General features: G+C 40.7%; 1 protein-coding gene across 3 annotated transcripts in view; it reads left to right on the top strand.

The window, feature by feature from the left end:
* LOC103177388 (regulator of G protein signaling 14) overlaps positions 1 to 21,411 on the top strand; it is a 55,531-nt gene extending 34,120 nt beyond the window's left edge. For 2 of the 3 annotated variants that reach the window (XM_042340009.1, XM_042340011.1), the window contains 13 exons: positions 5,063 to 5,232; positions 6,204 to 6,296; positions 6,967 to 7,110; positions 7,824 to 8,003; positions 9,129 to 9,270; positions 10,798 to 10,922; positions 12,161 to 12,361; positions 12,942 to 13,018; positions 13,759 to 13,885; positions 14,998 to 15,091; positions 17,538 to 17,587; positions 18,433 to 18,556; positions 19,402 to 21,411. In XM_042340009.1, the coding sequence (XP_042195943.1) occupies positions 5,063 to 5,232; positions 6,204 to 6,296; positions 6,967 to 7,110; positions 7,824 to 8,003; positions 9,129 to 9,270; positions 10,798 to 10,922; positions 12,161 to 12,361; positions 12,942 to 13,018; positions 13,759 to 13,885; positions 14,998 to 15,091; positions 17,538 to 17,587; positions 18,433 to 18,556; positions 19,402 to 20,012 (2,138 nt within the window). In that variant the 3' untranslated portion in view covers positions 20,013 to 21,411. The remainder of the gene's footprint in view (positions 1 to 5,062; positions 5,233 to 6,203; positions 6,297 to 6,966; positions 7,111 to 7,823; positions 8,004 to 9,128; positions 9,271 to 10,797; positions 10,923 to 12,160; positions 12,362 to 12,941; positions 13,019 to 13,758; positions 13,886 to 14,997; positions 15,092 to 17,537; positions 17,588 to 18,432; positions 18,557 to 19,401) is intronic. The other variant, XM_042340010.1, reaches the window with a different exon arrangement.
* Positions 21,412 to 23,144: the final 1,733 nt, after the last annotated feature.

Genomic DNA, 23,144 nt, shown 5'->3' with positions numbered 1-23,144 from the left:
ATATTACTGTGCACAATTGGGCTGCTGTGTTTGTCTACAAGTACAATCATTCCATTTCAGCGTGCATCCTAGAATGTGCTTTGAGATGTCCTTCTGACTTGATAAGATAATTATTATTATTGGTTTAATGTCTCATCCAAAGGAAGGAACTACTCAAAATTCAGAACTTCCCTTGTACTGTATTGGTACCCAGTAGAACTAGTCTATGAGATTAAATCCTGATGTGGAACTTAATTTTGGCAGAAAATAATCCCACTTTGTTAGCATTTGCAAAATCAGAGTTAAAGGTGCCAAGACTCACTATAAGTCCCAGGAGCTCCCAGGTCCAACCATGGTCACATTTAGTTCTGTATGGCGGGAAGATTAAAATACCTTTCAGCCACTGAATCATTTGTTTCAGTGTTGAATAGTCAGGAACTCGCTCTGATGCTCTTTGGTTGGGTCCCTTTGTGTCTTACGTTTGTGTGAGTGTTGCGGGGAGGGAAGAGGTCAGGGGAATAAAAGCATCTCGCTCTTTCTTCTTGATCCTGATGTGTGATACACTTTACCAAAATCTTTTCCTGTCTTCCTTCATTGTTTTTCTGTGTACACAAGTGAGAATCACTAATGATATTGATACATTGGTTCCTGTTGCAATACATAATGGCCTTCTCCATTTTACTTTGAGGCTTCAGTCCTATCTGTTCTCTGCGTCCAATGCTGCAGCTCGCACACCACATAAAAACCTGCTTTGATTTTGTTTTGGTCAGCCTTGTGTCTGACACCTGAACAAACCCATCACATGCTCAAGAGTATTCAAATGAACCAGAGTTCCATGTATCCCCTGACACATGCAAATTCCCATGCATTGGAATGAAATGCACACTCTCTGCCTGGAGGGACATATCCCGTTTGCCTAATTCCGGAGAGCATTAGGCTTCGGGTCCCCAGATTGTGCATTGGGGAACTGCTGGAGTTTAACCAGCTAAAACCACAAAGCTTGCCATTGTGATCACTGCCTGTCCAGCTAAGATTACCCTTCCCATTAGGGTTTTGGCTGCTTTGACCGGTAGTAGATTGTATTGGAGTAGTGTTCTTGCAGGGTCGGAGTGATGGTAATCTCCAGTTACTGTCAGGAATGAGTATTTTCAAATCCTTGGCTTCTGACTGCTATTTCTTTTTTAAAATAACATAGGTTTAGTACGCGAAGTATTGATAAGATTTAGGATTCAGTTCCTTCTGTTATGCTCTGTCATTCTGAATGGTTCCTGTTTATGGTGTGCTACATCACATTCCTGCCCAAAGTGGGGATTTTGGCTAAAGTATTTGTAGGAAATGGAGTAAGGTTAAAATTGATATTGAAATAAATCAGATGAGTCAAACAACCTCCACGCACGCCTGTTTCCATCCCCCATGAGGATCCATTAAAATGACAGTGTCAGCTGAATCAGGTGACACTTGAGCTCACAAGACGAGGCTATCAATGAGGCAGTGGGGCTTTGCTGTATTGTCAGAGGTACCTTTTTTAGATGAGACTTTAAACTGTCCCATTCCCCTGTCTAATAGTTTCCTGTAGATGTTAATGATCCCATAAGGATCCTCAATAAATTGACCATTCTCTCCATGGCTGTTTGTGGGACCTTGCTGTACACCAAATCATTGTCTGCAAAAAGTTACACTGCACTTGATAGTAATATCTTGTAAAGATTCTTGAGATGTTTTTATGGTGATAAACCACTATGAAAATGAAACATTTGATTCTTTCGAAGTGGTTCAGGCATGTGTGAGAATTCAGTTTGTCTGACTGAACTAAGTCAAAGCTGACACTCGAAAACAGTGATGGGTGTATGTTACATTGTTGGGGATGATATCTTTCGGATGAAACATTAAACCGAGGGCCTGTCTGTGCCTGTTCAGGCTCCTCTTATTAGCATTAACACTAATGTTAACCAGTAACATTATTCAAAAAGAAAAGGGAGTTTTCCCCAGTGTTCTGGCCAACAGTCTGCTGAATAAAATTAGTCATTTACTTCATGGCTGTTTGTGGGACGTTGCTGTGTGCACATTGGCTACCACATTTTCTTACAAATATAGTGACAAATATACAGTAATCATGCACTGGAATTGGCCTCAGTGTTGTCAGACTGAGGAAAGCAATAACAGAACAAAACACGATCATAGACCATCCAGGGTCATATGACAACTGCAGGGTCAACGAGCAAAGGGAATGGGAGCACTCCCCCTCTAGGGTCAGTTGGGAGAATGGTGCACAAGAAAGTATGCTCTAAAAACCTTAAACAATTGCAACCAGTATGTAAACCCACTGAGCATGCCAAAGCAAGGCAATACTTACTCTGCAAATGATAATAATCATGCTTGCACTTGATATGGTGCAGTAAAATCCCGTGAAGCACATTGAGACGTCTCAATGACATGATAAGGCAACATATCAAATGCAATGATGATTATTATTTCTCTCTGATCTGGAACACTTCTGCTCTCTGACCCTGCAGTTGTCACATGACCCTGATGATAGTGCTTTGTTCTGTTATTGCTTTCCTCAGCCTGACGACACTGAGTCCAATTCTAGTGCAGGATTACTGTATACCTACTTTGTTTTGGACACAAGCCCGAGTCTTAGTTTGCAGCGCTATATTTTCACACAATTGCTAAGGATTGCACTTGCTTGTTCAATTTAATTTTGTGCAATTTTGTGTAACTAATTAAATGAGCCACACAAAGTACCAGTTATAAGGTAACACAATAGATCAGAAATTAAACCTTCAGCAACTACCTTCCCTCTACAACTAGAGTCTGCACCACCTCGCCTTATCCCAAAACCCCTTCAATTCTCTCTTCTTGCTGTGGATTGTCACTATACGTTGTTATACACTGTATAACTGTAATTTATTTGCAGATCATTCTACCTCTTTTGAGTGATTCATGACATTAGAATCTATCTGCCTTATGATAGAGGTGGACATTAAAGAGTCAATCTCATGCCTTGATTTCAAAGAAAAATGTTTTTTCTGGTTGATTTGCTCTCCTCCTCTGGATTCACCTAAAATTCTAACTAAATGGCTGCTCATCTCCTTGTAGTTTGTAGGACCTCACAGGCACAATTAGTTGCTGCGTTTACCTCCTTAACAACATTCACTTCATTTCCAATGAATCACTGTTTGTAAAGAGCTTTGAGACTTTTTTTATGTAAAAGGAGGTGTATGTAAGTTGTGGATCTGGAATTGTGTGATATTCAGTGAGTAACCGACAAAAGCTACAATTTACCGGAGCGCTTATGATGGTTAGATAACATGATAATCGCGAAGGTTGTTGGCATTTGATTGTTCCTGTATAACACACCCACTTCTGCTCACATAGTGATGTTTCACATGATGTGTGGTCTGGCTCTTGCTATTGCTGTAAAATGTGATTCTGGATACTCAGTTGAGATTTTTGGGACCTTCCGTTCCTATTTGAATTCCAGTATGTCCACTCTGCCCTTTTGTAATAGATGCAATCAGTAAACATAGAGAGGGAGACTCACGAGCTCTCATAAGTCAATGTAACATACAGGAGTTTATTTCTGTTAAAAATAGAATTTACTTCGCTTCGTTCCTTCCTCTCCGCCACTCCCTTCACGAACCCCTCCAATCGGGTTTCCGTGGTGCCCACAGCACAGAAACAGCCCCGGTCAAAGTGACAAATGACATTCTGTACATCTGCGACCAGGGCTCCCTCTGTGTCATGACCCGCTTTGCCTTCCCCCACCTCCGCAACATCGCCCGGCTCCGCCACTGTCTCATACCCCAGGCATCGAAATATTCTCATATACGTATTCGTAACATCGAGGCTTGACTATGCAAACTCCCTGCTTGTCGGCCTCCGCAACGCCTCCCTCCACAAGCTGCAGATCATCCAGAACTCTGCAGCACGTGTCCTCTCCCGCACCAGGCTCCATGACCGTGTCACCTGCATCATCGCCCGACTCCACTGGCTTCCCATCACACAGAGGATACAGTTCAATATCCTGGTCCTCACCTTCAAAGCCCTCCATGATCTTGGTCCCCCCCCCCACCTCTGCGACCTCCTAACCCTCTACCATCCTGCCCTGCTCCCTCAGCTCAGTGGGCTCCAGCCTGCTTCATGTCCCCTGCCTCGCTCGTCCACCATTGGAAGGCGGGCCTTCTGCCACGCTGCCCCTACCCTCTGGAACAATATCCCACAGTCCCTCCACCTCGCCCCCTCCTTTGCCTCCTTCAAGACCCATCTCAAAATCCTCCTCTTCGACTGTGCTTTCGATCACCCTGCTTCCCTCCCTGCCCTCCACCATCTCCAATCCTGACCCCCAGCTCGGGTGCAAAACACTGACAGTCCAGCACCTTGGGACATCCTCCTGACATGAAAGGCGCTATACACATGTAATTTTGTTGTTGTTGTACTTTGTGAGGTGCTTTTACTGGAGGCCAGGCTGGATTGATATCACCATGATCTAAGATAAGCCTACTTAACGTTCGGCCGTTTCTGAACTATGCTGATGGTATAAACTGAAAATACATTGGCCCTGTTAAGTAAATAATGTTTACAATCTTTATTCTACCTGTAAACTTCTTGTATGTGTACAGTCAAAAATGCCATATTCCTAAACCTGTTCTGTTCATTTTTTAAGGCCTGGAAGAGTCCAAACATTTCTGTAAATCTTACTTTGCTATTTGTAAATGTGGAACTTGGCCTCTCTGGTCTTACTCATGGGGAAACTCCTGTATAACTCAGATTATGTTAGACTAGTATCTCCTGAATAAACTCCACAACTTTCAGTGAACTAAATAATGCAAATGAAACTTGGTATTCAAGCAAAATCCAGGGTATTGCAGTCATGTTTGGGAGCTACCAATATTCAGACATCGGGGAGGGTGGTGGTAATTCAAAACAAATTTTAAAATGCTTACTTACATAATGAAGAGAATATGTTTAGAATTTTAACCCCCATTCTCTGTATTGGTACATCTTTTCATTAGAACTCTGTAACTTGTGGAAACTCTTTAATAATGATATTGATTGACTATAATGGATCTATTTTGGGCAGAGTTGAACATCACTGAGGTGGATGGGCATGTGAGCGAGCAGGTGCTGAACATCAATGCCAGTCTGCCCAGTGTCCAGAGCAATGAGTGCTACACTGAGAGGGCGGTTGCCAGCTGGGCCGTGTCCTTTGAAAGACTTCTACAGGACCCCATTGGTGTCAAGTATTTCACTGTGAGTATTGGATGCTGGAGTCCAGCATTGACCTTTACCATTCTTTGACCTCCAGAAGAGTTCTGTTCATCATTGCTGTCACAAGTGCTCTAGACACATCTGTATGTTGAGGAGACAGAACAAGAGAGAGAGAGAATCGGATCTGGGAGCATGGAACCCATTACATCACCATCAGTGGTGTTTGGCACTATCCAAGACAGATGATCCTCAAGAGTAAGAAGAACTTGCAGCTCCTTTCATGTGAAACAATTTCTCAATGCCCTCAAGAAATCTAATGTGGGCACAAGTAGGGAAATGAGAGATATATTGATGAAAAGTTCAAACAAAGAGATGTGGTTTTACTGGTTCTTGAAGGTAAGGAGGGCATATACTTTTGGGAAGAGTTCATAATGGCACAGGGGATGGTGCTTTCCTACAACTCTGGATACTTTAAACATTTCCTAAACATACATCTCTTCCGCAGTGCCAGTGGGCAACATGTTTAAATCTCTTATTCGTCTGCTCAGCCACTACCACATTTGTCAAACTGTTTAAAGATGTTGTTACACATGAACGGTGCTTTATAAATGCAAGTTGCTAACACAAATATTTGTATTCAGTTAATTGCTTCAATGGATTAAGTTTTTTTTAACTAAGAAATGGAATTTAATCAAAGAAATGAACAACACAAAAGAAATTGTGACATGAATAACCAATTTTATCTGGGGGAATTTTGCCTTGGTAGAAACTCCTTTCTCTTCAAAGTACCATATTAGAAATTGTGCTGACTATTACAATGGCAATAAATTATGTGAAGTTTAGGAAACAAGACATTTTATTTTGAAACGATTCGGGCAGGACCATTTATCTGCTAGCAAGGAAATGACTTACAAAATACACAATTGCTACACTTTACAGTGAATCTTGTTAAGTGGTTTGAAATGTCATTCTGAGGTTAAAACTGTTCGGTTTATTATCTCTCTCTTTTTCAGGCATTTTTAAAAAAAGAATTTAGTGCAGAAAACATCCTGTTCTGGCAGGCCTGTGAGTCCTTCCAGCAGATCCCAGCAAATGACTCAAAACAAGTAAGCCTTTATGTGCCTTCACTCATCGTGTTTACTAAGAGGTTAATTAACGACTCGAACAGGTTGTCAGGAAGGGTGGTTGAGGCCAGACAATGGACTCGTTTAAAAAAAACTAGTTGATGCTGTGAGGTGGAGAGGGAATGGTAAGGTGGGTGTTCCAGAAGCGAGAAATGTGATGGGCTAAGGGGCCTTCTTCATCCAAACCATCGTTGTGATCTTGTGATAAGTGCATCGATTGATTTTTTTTCCCATCAGATAGGATGAAGATTATGGTGATAAAATTAATTATTGCTGTAGATTGTGCTTAATGTGACCATTCCTAGCTTCCCATTAAACTACTGTAATACCTGCTTGGCCAGTGGTCACAATGACCCGGTGCTTTCTCTGACTTTGATTGCTTTCACCTTTGATGCAGATATCTGCTTCTTCAGTTTTTGGCCCTTAAACCTTTTTTTTCCCTTCTGTTTTGAGGATTATTTTCTGGGCTGGAACCATTTAGCAATTGAAAAATTTCACACTCTTTCCCTAGACCAGAACATTTTATTTTGTGCTTGAAACTTGGGCCCAATGACAAGACAACGTATTACAGCAGGTTCAGTGCTGCTGAAAGTAGTGGTGATTTGACTATTTCTTCACTGCTCTCTCTCTCTCCTTCTCTCGCTGTATAAAGCTTGCAGAGGTAGCACGGAAGATCTTTAACACCTACCTGTCCAGCAGTTCCCTGAGCCCCATCAACATTGACAAGCAAGCTCAGCTGGAGGAGGATGTACTAAACTCGCCCACTTCAGACATGTTCAAGGCACAACAACTTCAGGTATTGTCTGTTGGTCCCACCCGTACTTAAGATTTCTAACCCAATCTCTAGAAACCATTACATGGAGAGACACTCTGTTCATAGCATAGTATTCAACAGAGCTTTTAGTTTGTTTCTGAAGACCTGTTGTGTTTTAAATGTGAATTGCGTCCCTTGTATTTGTTGTGATGATAACAATGGCAGCTGGCTTTTCCCTTTCCACAAATAATGAAGACAGTTATTTCTGAAATATTTAGTTGGGTTATGATCAAAATACAGGAAATGCAAAATATTGAAATCAGAGCTAATGGGTTTGGACGGTGAAGTGACAATATCTGGGTCACATTGTTCGTATTCACGTCATGTTCTCATTCCAAGTCCCAGTGACTGTGAACATCCCAAGATCAGGGGGAAGTGGTCAACCAAACCCAAAAGCAGAAAAGGTACATGCGATATACCACAACTGTGTGATCTGTCTCACATCAGGATAAATAGTTGAAGAGGAACAATATAAGGAATAGGGATGGGAAAGAGCAGAGAAATGGAATTGGACTATATAACTCAATTGAAGTTCTATTCTGTAATTGGAAGAAAGTATATAGCTGAAAATACTACACGGCAAATGGTCTCCTACTGTGGATAATGTATATCATTCCACTGCTCATCCCATGATAGTGTGAGCCATTGTCATTCTGACAGACAAACAGTAATATTAATGGCTTTTTGTTTACAAGATCTTCAACCTGATGAAGTTTGACAGCTACGCCCGGTTTGCAAAGTCACCACTTTACCAACAATGCATGTTAGCCGATGTTGAAGGCCGGCCTCTTCCTGACATTGAGCTATGTAAACGGAGCCCAGTCTCGGAATGCAGGACTAACGGGAACAGCTCGAGCCCCTCTGGCTCCAAGAAGGTAAAACCCTGCCCGTTCTGTGTGAAACCGTCTACATTCAACAGGACAGGAAATGGTAACTGTTGAGTTTAGATGGTTTCACACAGGAATTGTATTATTGGGATGTTGATGGAAAGAATAATTAGGTTTGACGGTTCCTGATTTTTTCAATAATTGGTGTTTGTTGAATTTCTCAATTTTCTCCAAATTGAGGAAAATGAATTCCCGTCATGAAATTTTCTTTTTACATTTTTTTCGATTGTTTTGAACTACAAAAATAGCCGACTTCCACGTGAAGTGTTCGCCTACTGCACCTGTGCAGTGCGGGCAGACAGCACCTCTGATTTGCGCAGAATACGCATGGACAGTACGTGGGAAGTGATTTCCACCCCAAACATACGGCCGAGAAGTTAGCCTTTTTTTAAACAAAAAGCGACCGCTAAAAATCGACCTCCTAAAAAATAAACGTAAAAAATACATCAATATGATCTGTCGAAATAAAAGATCCCATCGGTTCTTGATAATTCAGGCCGTAAGCTTGAAATGTAAAAGGAAAATGCTGAACACAAGATGATTCCTCTCTGCTTTTCAAGATTGTACTCTTATTTGAGTTTCTTGACCACCTGAGCAGAAAAAAACATTCTGGGATATAGGGAAAGTACTGAAAATAAACAGGTAGCAGAGACTCAAACTCCAATAGCTAAATGACCTCCTTCTGTGATGAAAATTTCTGTAGGTATTATAAGAATGCAAGTTCTTTTTTAATAGACAATAGTGTTCATAGGAAACCTGTTAACTTTATTCCTGCTTCACAGATAAAATTAAAATAAATGTAATAATGTCTCCATTTGATATAGCGTCTTTAATCAAAACATCTCAAAGTGCTTTGCAGGTTATTAATGTAAAGTGACTGCATTGTTGTTAAATTCCAGCCTCAAAGACTCAAGGGTCTGGTCTAGTGCTTCTCAGATATGTTTTAAAGATATAGCAATGGGTTGACTCTGCCTACTGGCAGAAGGTTTTAATCCGAGTTGAGATCAGTATTGAACATACATAAGAGGAACATACTAATTAGCAGGAGGAAGCCATTTAATCCCATTCAGATTACAATGATAATCCTTTATTTTGATGTGATTAATATGGCAGAAGCAGAGACTAAAATCAGGCAAGTCATTTTCTGGGAGCAATCTGGAAAGCTCTGACAGAAGAGGAGGGAGTACGGAAAAGCAGATCTGGCGAAATTCAAGCAAGTTAAGCCGGAGGAAAGAGAAGAGGGACTCCTTGGGAGGTTAGTGAACAGAACTCTAACTCATGAGAAACTACAGTTAATAACATAATATTAATCTTTGAATTTGATATACTGCTTTTCAGGTCTTCTAGACGTCTCAAAGCGCTTCACAGAATATACTGTAAAGTGAATGGACTGTATATTTTGTGGGCGAAACACGGCAGCCAATTGTCCACAGCAGTGTCCACACAAACAGTCGTGGATTGAGTGACCAAATTATTATTGCTTTTTTTCTTGAGAGATTATTATCAGGCGTGTGGAGTAAGGACACTAGCCCAAGGTTTCGCCCTGTTGGGAATTGAACGCAAGTCTCTCGCTTGCGAGGCGAGTGCTCTAACCACTGAGCTACGGGACTCCTGTGTATTTGTGGGCGAAACGCGGTAACGAATTAAGCACAGCAACAATAAAGCAAATACCTTTATTACATTTATTAAATATGAATGATAAACCTTTATTACATTTATTAAATATGAATTAAACCTTTTAAAACAATTTTAGCTATTCTGGCTTGTTTGAGGATTGCACGTATACTTCATTCATGCCATAAAAAAGTTGTGGATGTATCTTGTTTACAAACCTATGTTCTTACCATCTAAAATGAAAGACGTACTGATATAGGAAAATGCTCAGTGTGCAAGTCATGACACAAAAATAACATATGAAGGAGTTGATATTTTAAAGCTTTGAATGTGAAACCAAGTGTTATTTCAGTCCGAGTTCTGTTGCTAGTAAAATACCATCTATGTCCCACACAGTCAGGAATTTCTTGCCATTTTCATTTGACATTTTTGGTGATTAAATTAGTGCCATGAAAGGTGATCACAAGAGAGGTTTAGGTGAAGATGGTGCTTCTGCCCATTTGATCCCATCCTAAAGGTCTCCCCTGACTGTTCACATATTACAGCATCGAGCTGCTTCTTAAATGAGCATCCTGACCTCAACCACCTTCTTGGTAACACGTTCCAGCTGCTGATCACCTACTCCCTGTGAAAATAAATATTTCCTGGTTTCTGTTTCAAACTAGTTCTTTCTGGAGCCTGTGTCCTTTTGTTTCGTTGGGTTGATGTATCGGAAAGTATTATTTTACTTTCTCTATAGTAATTAGCATTTTATACACAGAACTTCTCTAAAATCCCTTTCCGAGACATATTCGTTCAAGGCTGAAATGCTCCACTGAATATTAGTGACTACGTGTGAAAAAGGAAAGAGTCAGACTGTGAGAGAAGTGTGAGATGGGGAAAAACCATGTACGACAATTTGCAAGACATACAGAAAGTGATGATACAAAGACAGAACGGGGAGATAGGATAGGGATAGAAAAGGGCACAGAGGCAGGAACTGAGGGAGAGAAAGTCAGAAAGACACTTAGAAACAAACAGGAGAGAGACAAATTCACAAGTAAAATATAGTTATACTTGCTTCCAACAGTTCGCTCGGTAGACCTTTGCTCCCAGATAAATTACCCTCCTCCTCACTGCCCATCCCGAGAGGTTATTTTACTAGTTTAATTTGTTTTTCTTCTTTTAGCAGAATTTACAGAAAGCAATGGGTTTTCCCTGACCCGCCGAGAGTCACAGGGGTCAGTCTACTCCACAGCCAGTGTGGAACTTGGCTTCCTCAGCTCTCTCACTGCCAGAGGTGAAAAATCAGAGGTACAACAGGACAACCTGAAAGTCTTACAATTAAGGTTTATAGGAACAGGAGGTGGCCGTTCAGGTTATTGAGCCTGTTCCACTGGTTTATTGGATCATGACAGATCTTTTATACAGCACAGCAAGTGGAACACAGAGAGTTCTTTATCAAATTAATAAAGTGCAAGAATGCAGCACAGATTATGCTGGGGATTAGGGGTCGCGGAGTGAGGAACGTTTTCAAAACTTGGGTCTGTTTTTCCTCAAGCAGAGAAGATTGGGAGGGGATCTAACATAGATCTTCAACAAGTTGAAAGGCTTTGTCAGTGAGTTATTCCCTCTGATTGGTGGACAGGGGGCATAAAATCCAGAGAAGAGTTAAAGGCAGGTTAGAAGGATTGTTTTTATGAAGAGAATTAGAACATGAAATGCTTTGTCATGAGATTTTATTTTATTGACTATTAAATTTAAAGGGATTGGAAACACAGATGGAGAGAAATATTTAAAGGGTGAAGTACAGAGATCGCAGTAAAGGTAGTTGGATCTCATGGAGGAAAGAGCAGCAGCAATGGTTTAATGGGCAGAATGGCCTCCTTTCTGTGCTGTAACATCAATGATAATAATAATAATAATCTGAAAGTTGCTGTGTGTTATCTTTGGGTCATCACTGTATTTATTTTCTGTTTTGGGGGGATTGCCACTATTCCACTGATGGCAGGGACCCATGCTGGAGTGTGGGTCATGGGCACCATACCCTCCAGTACTTTGTCCAAGTACCATTCCTCATGTAGGAAAAGAGATCATAACTGCCTGTAGACTGATTACTGATTGAGGGCAAGAACCAAGCTTGATCCTGTTCAAAATCCTTGCATTTTACTACAAAAGTCAATGGATGGTAATTAAGAGTCCAAGTAATGCTTCTCTTCAGTACAGATTGCTGAACCCTGTTCCATTATAACGATTGAACCTAGTATCGCCAGATCTATACCACTAATGCTCTTAACACCTGAGCATTAGACCAGCCCCAGGAACCTCTATATTGCACTCAATATTGATCCATTGGAAGCTTATAAAGAACTGGCATTTTTATATGATGTGGTGATCTGGTTAGCAGAAGGAGTCCGCACTTAGGTTGCCCTAAAAGCATTTAATTAGAAATTGGCACATAATAATAATAAAAAATTAAAAAATTAGCCCTTAATGTAGACAATGAGTGAAGGTTGATGGCATTTTAATGTAACCTTTCCTTTCTGTCACAGAACGAGAGACCGATCAGCAGTGTTCCAGAGACGGAGAAAGAGCAAGCGATTAAATATTGTTGTATTTACCTGCCTGACGGAACTTCGTCCTTAGTCAAAGTCCGTGCTGGTCTAACTATCCGAGACCTGCTCTTGAACATTTGTGAGAGACATGGAATCCCAATGGCTGCTACAAGCATCTATCTGACCAGAAATGAGAAGGTACGCTTGACAGTTCACAGTTTGTAATGTGCTGACTGACCTCAGAGTTTCTGAGTAATAAAGAACAAGTTAGAATCAAAATTATGGTTTTCCTGCCCTCAAGCTTTTCTGTAGCTTTCACTGGTGACAATAAACACATTATTGACTGGAAACTCTCCCTATTGGTATCTTGCTGATGAAAATCCCCTGGCTTCAAGAGAATGGTTTCTCACACAAAACTTGACTGCCTTTTTTTAAACAATCTAGTGAGAATTTTTTATTTGATTCACAGCTGTTAGTGTTACTTTTTAACTTCAACATTTTTACTTTTAAAATGACCTTCAGGCCAGTGTCCGGCTGAGAACCATGACATCTGTGGTCTCAAGTTTAGTATAGAAATCCAAATGCTTTGCAGTTAGCAGAGTTTCTGTAAGATTTTAGCTATATTATAGGAGTCAGTCATTATTAGTGACTGTCATTCCAATTCACTGTGTTTTGGAGTCCTCTAATGGGTTTGGGGCTGTTAGTCTGTATGAATTGGGCTCATTCTTAAAAAACATGTCTGTAAAAAATTGAACCTTTTCTCCCCTACTAACTCCAGAAACCACTGGTGCTGGACCAGGACTGTATGATACTGAGTGATCAGGAGCTGCGTGTGGAGAAGAAAATACTCTTTGAGTAAGGATTCTACCTTGTTTCCTTTCCTAAGGTTTTGCTTTTAAGGAAGAAATGTATTGATATTCCAGATGTTTTTTCTTTCCATGCTGGGGCCCCTCCGACTTCTCCCTCCCTCCCCACTTTCAAAACAAACCCGACTTAACAACTTATCTTTTCCCCACCACCCTTGAGTGCATTTCCCTTCTCCCCAACCAGCTGTGTAAAGTGCTTTGAGACATTCTCCCCAAATGGAAAGCACTATATACATACAAATTGTATTGTATCATAAAGGTAATAGCTTGTTGAAAGGTAATTACTTAAATCAAAGATGGAAACTTCCACCAGTTTTGGACAGCGTGGCATTGTGCCAGAGACCCACCATTGCTCCCTTCACACCTTGGCCCTTGTCTCCTCTCATCTTTCTCCATCCTCATCTCTCACATGAAATCCACCACCTATTGCCTTGGCCCATACCTACCCAGCTCCTGATCACCTAAAGATCCCTCCTTGTCTCTTCGCCCACTGATGTCATCAGCCTCTCCCTCACAGTACCTCCCTTCCCTAACCCAAACCAGTCAATAATTAAAATCATCTTTGCATTTTACTTTACATTGTAACTTTGCATTATTGAATGATGGATATCACATTGCATAACCTATTTCACTCCATTGTTTTATAGCTAGAAGTTGAATGTTTGATCCTCAGTTTGGGAGCATTTGCTGTTATTCCTCTGTTGACTTTTCGATCTTATTTACTTTTAGGTTAGAGTTGGTTCCAATCAACAAGAAGCTGTGGGTGACAGCCAAACCCAACAAAACAGTGGCTGAGGCTCTCCAACCATTCCTCATCAAATACAAATTAAATGCTAAGGAGATGGAGGCTAAAATAGTACGTTTTGAAACAGCATGACAAACATTATCCAAAGAAACTGTTGATATCCGGATGATTGAATACATTTTGAATGCATGGTTGTCTGTTCAGGTGGATGTTATGGATCCCATGTCACTATAAGAAAAGAGAAGGGAGTTTCTTCCAGTGTTCTGGCCAACAATCCTCTAGATTTATTACACATTCACATCTTGGCTATTTGTGGGAACTTACTGTACACAAAAGAACTGCCACTTTTGCCTACAAAACAGTCTTCACATTTAACAGTAATTACTGTTGAGTGCTTTAAGACATTTTAAACCTGGTAAGGTGCTACATCAACCTCTTGCACCCTGTGAGAAGGTGCCAGAGCTCTGTGAGCTAGTAACTCCCAGGAGGGTGAGGGTGAAGTTGAATTACCGGTGTCATGCTGTATCTCACTCGAGATAAGATTTCAATTCCCTGGGGGGTGCTTCCTCTAACATCTCAGCTAAGAACTGATAAAATACCACAAGTGAGCATGGAGACAGCATAAATCAGGGGTATAAGATATCTAAGTTGTTGGACCTACTGGACCATACAACCTACTCGGAATGATTCTGAGCTCCCACATTGGGTTAGTGACTTTATCCATTGATTAGCTGAGCCATAAGGCCATGGTCTGTGCTGCATTTCTGATCTCAGACAGGCAGCAATTGGCCTCAATCAACCAATTTAAGGAGGGAGAAAATCAAGCAGTGTTCTTGATCGATGTCCAGTTACAGCAAGTGTGTGGTTATTGAGTGAGGACAGGATCTGGCTCGGCCCAGTGTCTCCTGTGAATTCCCTGACAATACTCACTATCAAGGCATGACAAATGCTCATCGGGTGAGTGCTGGGGCAGGGAGATTGGCTGTCTATTCAACTATATCCAGGTGGAATGTAAAAGAGAGATTTGTTTGGGAAACAAAATTGGTCAGAAAGTGAAGGTAAATTAAATGGAAAGATAATAAATCAATAAAGGACCTGAACGCAAGGCTCTGGATATGAATTGGTTATGTGAGAATGGGGAGAAATGTTGATTAAGTACATTGGAAGACTGGAAAAAGTGGAAGTGAGATTTAAACAATTGTTTTTAAACTTGTACAAACCAGAGTGGAGAATCGCAGACTCTGAAATCAAATGTTAAAGTATCGTGTCTGGAGAATCAGAGGGTTGTCCTGGATTCAATCAGAAAAACACAGCGAGGTATGTATCAGAGGTAATGTTCAATAGTGGCCAGCAATCAGGAGACCAGCGCTTGTCTATCTGCCCTCTGAGACCACCCTTCAGATGAGATGTTAAAACTGAGGTCTTGTCTGCCTGTTCAGGTGGACGTCAAAAATCCTGGGGCACTATTCAAAATGAGTGTCATTCGTTTCATACCTTTTGTGGACATTGTAGGGTTAACAGGAGCTGAGTGGGATGATTCCCTGCCCCCAGTGACTGGTCTGCCCTTCCAGGTCCTGCTGATGAGCCAGAATGGCTGTGCTGTCATTAGCATGACATTCCGATGCCAGGCATCTCACCTTGGAGCCAGTTCTGCTTCAATGAGACTCCTTTAACTCCAAGGACATTCTGCTAACACCCCTGCCTCTCTGTGTGTTGGTATATGTGTGTCATGTGTACGTCTCTGTCTGTTGGTTTGTGTATGTTAGTGTGTGTGTGTTTTCCATAAAACATCAGCCCTCTATTTGAATGGAGTTTAAAGATAAGGTGAATAAATGGCAGCTAGAAGTTCATCTTGGGCCTTGTTGTTAACTGCCCAGCATCTTAGGACATCCTCCTGGTGTGAAATTCATAATCTGAAAATCAATAAAACTCAGGGAACAATCACACCGATCCTAAATATCAGAAAGATAACGTTCAGATCTCTCTCTCAGGGTGGTTAAACTAAAGCCTGTGGATCCCTTCAGTTTGTGAGTTAGAATCTGTAACGCTGGTGGCAGAAATAATTTATCCCTTCATGCTTCCATTTGCTTATAAAGGATTATGTACTGTACAGTGAAGAGGTGTGAGGGTGTCCACTGAAGGCCGCTAGAGGTGTAGCAGTACAGGTGGCTTTCTGTGCTAATCGGTGGTGGTGTAAGTGGTCAATTCCAAGTTTAACGTCAGTCTTTGAACTCGAGGATATGGATCCAGTTAAGCCGGTTGGCAAAGGGCTGAGAAGTTGATAGTTTCCAAAGAGTCACCTCATCAGTAAATTATATTTTTCACTCCTAATTTGTTTTCCCCCACCATCTCTCCTGTTTATTTGTTCAGTATTTTGCAATACTTTATGTAAATGTCGCAAGCCAAGGATATTAAGAAATGGGATAGGATAATTATCACCGGTGATCATTCTCACAGAACATGTTGCAAATTTCATCCAGAATTCCATCTTGTTGTCCAAAATAGAGTAGAACAAAGCAATTCAACCAAGAAAACAACAATTATTCACTTTTAATTCCGGCTTGTGTCAATTTAGCTTAGTTTGTGATACCCTTGTCTCTGAATCCAACTGTCCAGTGCCCTGGGACGTCCTCCCGACGTGAAAGGTGCTCTATAAATGGAATCTTGTTGTTGTTGTTGAATCAGAAGGTTGTGGGTTCAAGCTCCACCCCAGGGCTTAGAATTTATGTACTGTAGGAGGGCACCCAATACCATGCTGAAGGAGCTCTTCTTTGGATGAAAAGTTAAAACAAGGTCCCGTTTCTCCCAATGTCCTGGTCAACAATCTCTCAGATAAAATTGGCCATTTGGTTCAAGACAGCTTGTTTGCTTACAAAATATGGTCATTGCACTTCACAGTATATCGTATGAAGTGATTTGAGATGACCTAATGTGGAAGGCTATAGGTAAAATGTGAGTATTATTATGAGAATAATTCTTCACGTAATTATGGATTATATTTTTAAAAATGTGCATTAATAAAAATTGTGGATATGAATGTAATAAAGGGAGCCATTTACTAGGTGCAGAACAAAACTAAACTCTATTGAGTAATAATAAAATAACCATGCATTCGATATAGGGCCTTAATCCATTATTGTCTCAAAGCTCTTCACAAGATTTCTGTAAAGCTCAGTGATTGTATTAGTAGGTGTATTTGAATTGGTGATCTCAACTACTAATAATACCCTGTTCTGTCCTTGACAAACCCCTGGCGTGTACTCATCTGTACAATTGCATTTGTCTTTAATCAATAGTCTTTGGTTGTATTGATAGATTAGTAAGAGCGGACATTCTGTTCAGTTTTCAGCTCCACAATCACCAACAATTGGTTGTGTGATCAAACACACTTCTGACCAAATCGATCAGTGGCACCTAAAATAAAATCATCACAATCCAGTTGTTGCTGAGTTAATAAAAACCTTGATTTGTGATCAGGAATTTCAGATTTAAAAAATCTAAACTGTGATTTAGCTGATTGTGAAAGTTGGCAATGGCTGAAAAGGTTATTTTGTCAGACTTTCCAGGCCTTATTTGGTACCTTGAAGTGATTGAAAAGTCAGTGTTTTTTTTAATCTCAAAATTGTGAATCACAGAATTGGAATTAAATCAATTACTTCCAAGATCCACGGTATTTTGTCTTTGAAAGGCAGTGATTGGAGATAAGAAAGAACATGTGCAACACACTGACTGACTCTCTGACCATTCGTCTGTTTTTNCACAGATAAAACATCGGAGGTGATAAAGAATGTCAGTCGATCTTCCTCAAGCCGTGTAAGTGTGACAAGATCTCTATTATATACCATCACTGGATAGTTATATATTTCACAAATCCAAATATAGAGGGTGATTCTCCAGTTGCTGGTAAATGTGCTGACCAGCAGTGACTAAAATGCAGCCTCTGGCCATGATCAGTAAATATAGACTAGCATTCCTTACAACTATTGAACCTCCACAAAATGCATTACATTTGTTGGCTTTACAACACAACCTGATCATTTCATTCATCTTAGCGAACATATTGTGTGCTTCTTTGCGATGCCATTTTAGATTTCCAGAAGTCTAATTTGCGGTATCCCTTATTAAGAATCCTGTTAGGAAATCCATAATTAACGGTCTTACAAAACTTTGCAAACAATGTACAGCATGGAAACAGGCCACTCAGCCCAACCAGTTTCCTGATAACTGATTAAGAAACACCATTCAGATACGGCAAACATCACACCCCAAATTCTTTGCCCAGGGTCTGCAAATTCACCTGTGACTACAGAAGCTTTTAACAAGTCTCGCGTAGCTAATTCTTGGTCAACCCATTCAAAGATATTGGTATTATTCAAGAACTGCATCCGAACATAATGGGGGTAACTTTTGAGATTTGCAAATTGAAGTAGCAAATCCTGCAGGTACCTAGATGTATCTTGTACTGACTCTTGGGATTCTCCTTCGATTCCTGTTGGACACCACAAACCTCTTATGGCTACAATCTTGCTTCACCAAAATTGAGATTGGTATCTGTGTACCAGCATGTCACCTGAGAGGTATCCACCCACCACAGGATTCACTTTTTGTAAATTCTTAGGCTGGGAGCTATCTGATTTCTCGATTTGTTTGATGAACAGCTGGAGACCTATTCAGGGAGCAAAGGCAGTTATGAAGTTGCCTCCACGGATTCTACAAAAAGAAGAGGAAAAGGAAGTAAGGAGGAAATGAAGCAGGTGTATCGTAAGACTTACGATGTGGAAGGTATAACAATTGCTAGAATGTTTTCCACAAATGTCCTAATGAGTAAAAGCACACCCCAGTGCAACACTAAGCCTTATGGTTACAGATTTGAATTTTGATTTTTTGTCAGTTTCCTGATCTTATCTGGATCAGTAGATAGAGCTGAAATAACCGCAGCATCCCTGGTTTAGACAACCAGCCAGGATTCCTACTCTTAATCATTGGAAGTACGTAATAATAATAAAAACCTTGCATTTGATATAGTGCCATATTACATCTTCGAAACATCTCAAAGCACTTCACAGAATGTACTATAAGGGACGTCCTCCTGACGTGAAAGGCGCTTTATAAATGGAATCTTGTTGTTGTATAAGGTGAATTGACTCTAGATTTTCTGGGCAAAAATCATGGTAGCTAATTGCGAACAGCCGTGTCCTACAATCAGTCGTGGATTGAGTGACTATATTTTTTATCCTCGGAAAAGCGATCTGCCAATCAAGTAACAATCAGGTTCCTACATACTGCTAAGTAAACAGTGGCGTGTGAAGTAAGGAAACTTGCCCAATGTTTCATCCTGCCCAGGAATCAAACCCAGGTCCTCTCGCTTGGGAGGCAAGTGCTCTAACCACTATTCTACAGGACTCCACATGTATCTGGATGTTCCGTGAGGACAGCTTTGGGCTCGGTTTTTGTTCAATAACCTAACTCACCTTCCAGGCTCATACATGAGTGATGCCCTCTTGAGCAAGTTTAAGAGGGTCCCTGGTATCCCTTTATAGAAGGAGGGGAGAAAATTGCTTGAAATATTTTTTCATGCGAATAGTAGCTAGACTGTAACGATTGTACTTTTTGTCTCTCCCCTGCAGCACTTTTTGAGTTATTATCAAAAGCACAGAGTTCCCGTGCAAATGACCAGCGAGGGCTTCTCAGCAAAGATCACCTTGTGCTGCCAGACTTCCTGCAGCTTCCTGAAGAATTGTCTGAGTTCTGTATTGATTCGCCCGTGTCAGAAGCTGGGGATGAGAAGATCATTAAAGGTCCAACCCAGCCAGAGAACAAGCCTGGGGCCAGTCAATGGCCTTCTGATAAAGGAACTGCTGAGGGTGGATGCAATCCTGTACTTCAAAGTGCACTGAACCCCTCAGTTAAACAGAGCTCTACTGCCCAGGCCACACAAGGTCACATTTCATACAACCAGAAGAGTGCTTGCTCCCAACAGAGTTCCAACATCAGAGGACTAGGGCAGCCGAGCTCCAAAGAGCTGAATCCAAACCAAGGTTCGTCTGGTGTAACTGATCCAGCCATTGCTGTTCACTGTCCTGCAGATAAGCCTGAGGTTCAACAGTCCACAGTGACAGGTCAGAAGGAAACTGTGCTGACACAGCACTGTAATATTGTATCTGAATCCACACAGAAGCAAGCTGACCCTATAGACCCACCTGCCCCAACACCCTGTCCAATGCCCATACTCCAGTAGTGTTTATGTTTGATTGGTCACAAAGATGTAAGCTCGATGCACTTTAATGAAACTAAACTTCCTGTTATATAAATGATGGCAAAATTTATACTGTACCTTTGGGGCTGGCTAGATGGACTGAAGTCGGCCTTTCTAGTGCCATATGTTCCTATGATCTATTATTGTGCATTAATCAGAAGTTGACATTTGCAGCAGATCATTATGAATGATTGAAACCGTGTACTGTGGCCTGGTTTGAAATGTTGTCCCTCTTAAAGACACCAGCGAGGTTGAATTAGAGTCCCAAACGATGAGTCCTAATATTATTCTCAGCTCGTTGTCATGGCGGGAACACATACTGATTTCTACCTAATGTGCTTCTCAATTCAGCAAGGATTTGGACCGGCATAATTCTAAACTGTCTTTAGCCAAAGCAAATCCAGCACTGCAATTAACGCACTTGTTCAATGTCCGTTTTGTTTACATTTTCTCTTATTTGTTTGTTTGTACATTTGTTCTTGTTATAAAGAAAGACAATTTTAGGAACTACTGTTGAGCCTTTCTGCACTACTGATCAGGTATCATATCATATTGCAAGACCCAACATGAACCCTCCTCATGGACCAACCAAACTTTGTTTTATTGAAAAAATAGAAGAACTTGTAGCCTCATATAACATATCCAGACCAAAAGTCTGAAAGTGCTTCAGAGTAATTATTATGCTATGCCTGGTTTTGAAGGCAAACATAGCAATCAATATGAACACATCAATATCCTACAATTAGCCATGATATCAATGACAAATATAGTCTGGAGCATCGTAAACCAGGACACCAAGGAACCATCATTTTCTTTTCCAGGAGTGTCACTGAGCCACCTGAAAGCAACCAGATAACATCCCAGTTTAAAGCCTCATCCAAACAACAGCACTGCTGAGAATGCATTGATTCCTCAGTATACACTGCTGAGTCAGCCAAGTGTGGTAAATCATGATAACCATAAGCTTCTGACCAGAGATGAAAATGCAACCGTCTGAGCCAGACTGGCACCTGATAAAGTCCTATTCACTACCCACTTTGAAAACTGTTCTTTGCTGTTGAGAGGGAGCAGGTGAAGGCGATTGTTCAAAGAACAGAACCAGCTCAAAGATCCTTCTTTGAAAAAACTATGTTCCCTTTTAATTCTAATGTATTTTTTAGGACCGTTGAGAAAGTAGTTTTAGTTCTTACATTTTATTGGTTGTTTCGTCTTTGCCATAATGTTGTGTTTCTGGTCGCCACAACATAAGCAGTCTGCCCAGGCTCTAGAGGTAGTGCAGAGGAGAACATCAAACATAGTCCCCAGTTTGAGAGATTTCTCAGAGGGGAACTTTTACCCACAAATATACGGTCAATTCACTTTACAATCTATTCTGTGAAGCACTTTGAGATGTCGAGAAGATGTGAAAAGCGCTATGTCAAATGCAAGGATTATTATTATAACTTATTAAGGTGTATAACATATTAAATGGTATTGAAAAAGTAAACCCAGAATAATACATTAGGAAGGACCAAGTCTCAACATCTCTTTCCAGCTCAGTGTCTAGTGTCAGACTGCCCTAGACTATATGAGTTCTAAGTTTCAATGTGGGGCTTGAACTCTCAACCTTCTGACTAAGAGGTATAATTGCTACCAACTGAGCCAGGCTGTCAGTAAAACAAGACGACACAGGTTTAGAGTTGCAAAGGGCAATTTTAGGACAGGCACCAGGCAGAAATAACGACTGGAACAGGTTACCTGGATGGGTAGTTGAGACCAGGATAATGGATTCATTTAAAAAACAGCTTGAGGCTGTGATGGTAGACGGTGGGTTTTCTGGAAGCATAAGCTCAGATGGGCTGAAGGGCTTCTTCATCCAAACCAAACTTGTGATCTCATGAAAGTAATTTCTTGTAACTGGGCCGGCTTGGTTGAAGAGGTTCAGGTGAATTGCAAACTTTTTTTTTAACACTTTAAAATTATTGCAAGTAATATCCCGATATTTTAGATACTTGTTGGAAATGGTCTCCTAGCCTCTCCTTAATGGATTTAGTGAACTAACTTTAAATTATACAACGCTGGGCCTATTGTAGTTGCTGTACATCATTTACAAGGACAATTTACATTTAAACAACTCCCTCCCCATCAAATAAACTTCTTGAAGCTTTATAAAACCAGATTAATTTGAAATGATGTGAATGTTATGGAAGTAAATGCAGAAGCTAATCCGGGACAGCATTCAGATGAATAGTACCTCAAACTGTTCAATCATCATGAGTGGCAGCACTGAGCAACATGAAAATTGTAGGATTGATGCCTAGTCTGTGATAGATTAGCACCTCAGCGCAGGAAACACTTGGGACTATAATTAACATCAGCACTCCTAGGATCACAAAGGTGAAAATCAGCAAAGGTTGCTTTGCTGTTGCCTATCATGGTCTAAAGACCCCTCCAGGAAGGTGTGTGGATGTTGAAGATGGGATCAAGCTTGGCGTCAATCTCCCTCACCTTTAAATAGCCTGCTGAATGGTGATCGATTGAGAAATGTACCATAATGCTGCAGAATGAAAAAGGTGTCATTCACTTTCAGAAACGGAGGAGAGGAGAAAATTGGCAAGGGAAATACTTTTAAAATATATATTTAAATTGTAAATTTATTTTTTATTGGACTTACTCGGGTTTTACTGACGTAAATTTTGGTTTTGCGAACATTAAAGCCAAATAGAGAATATGAATACAACCTGTTGTGATTGTGTCTCCTTGTTCATGCTGTTTGGTTCTGGCTTTTTGCTTTTTCTTCTCCCTTTCAGAGAACGTGAATCCCACGACAAAAGTACATTGCCCTTTCAGACTTTGTATTGTTAGCTGCTGATGACTTTGAGTTGTCTCCTTATTGGGGGAAAAAAAAGGACTTCACTTCACTGATTCACTTCCTGGCTTTAGAAAACTTCGCTCTTATTATTTCTTGCCCTTCTCATTCACATCCAGAAAATAAAACTGGCACATTTTGCACTGATATACTCATTGTCTTATTCATTCAGAAGTCAGAGATGATGTATTCCTACACATACCCCTTCAGCAGGGATTGATGGCCCATGAACCAAATAAGAAATTCTGGCCAATTTCCCTTCTGTA

The sequence above is a fragment of the Callorhinchus milii genome, unplaced genomic scaffold (assembly GCF_018977255.1).
Source record: "Callorhinchus milii isolate IMCB2004 unplaced genomic scaffold, IMCB_Cmil_1.0 Scaffold13, whole genome shotgun sequence".
Classification (NCBI taxonomy): domain Eukaryota; kingdom Metazoa; phylum Chordata; class Chondrichthyes; order Chimaeriformes; family Callorhinchidae; genus Callorhinchus; species Callorhinchus milii.
This window is presented reverse-complemented; position numbering and strand designations above follow the sequence as displayed.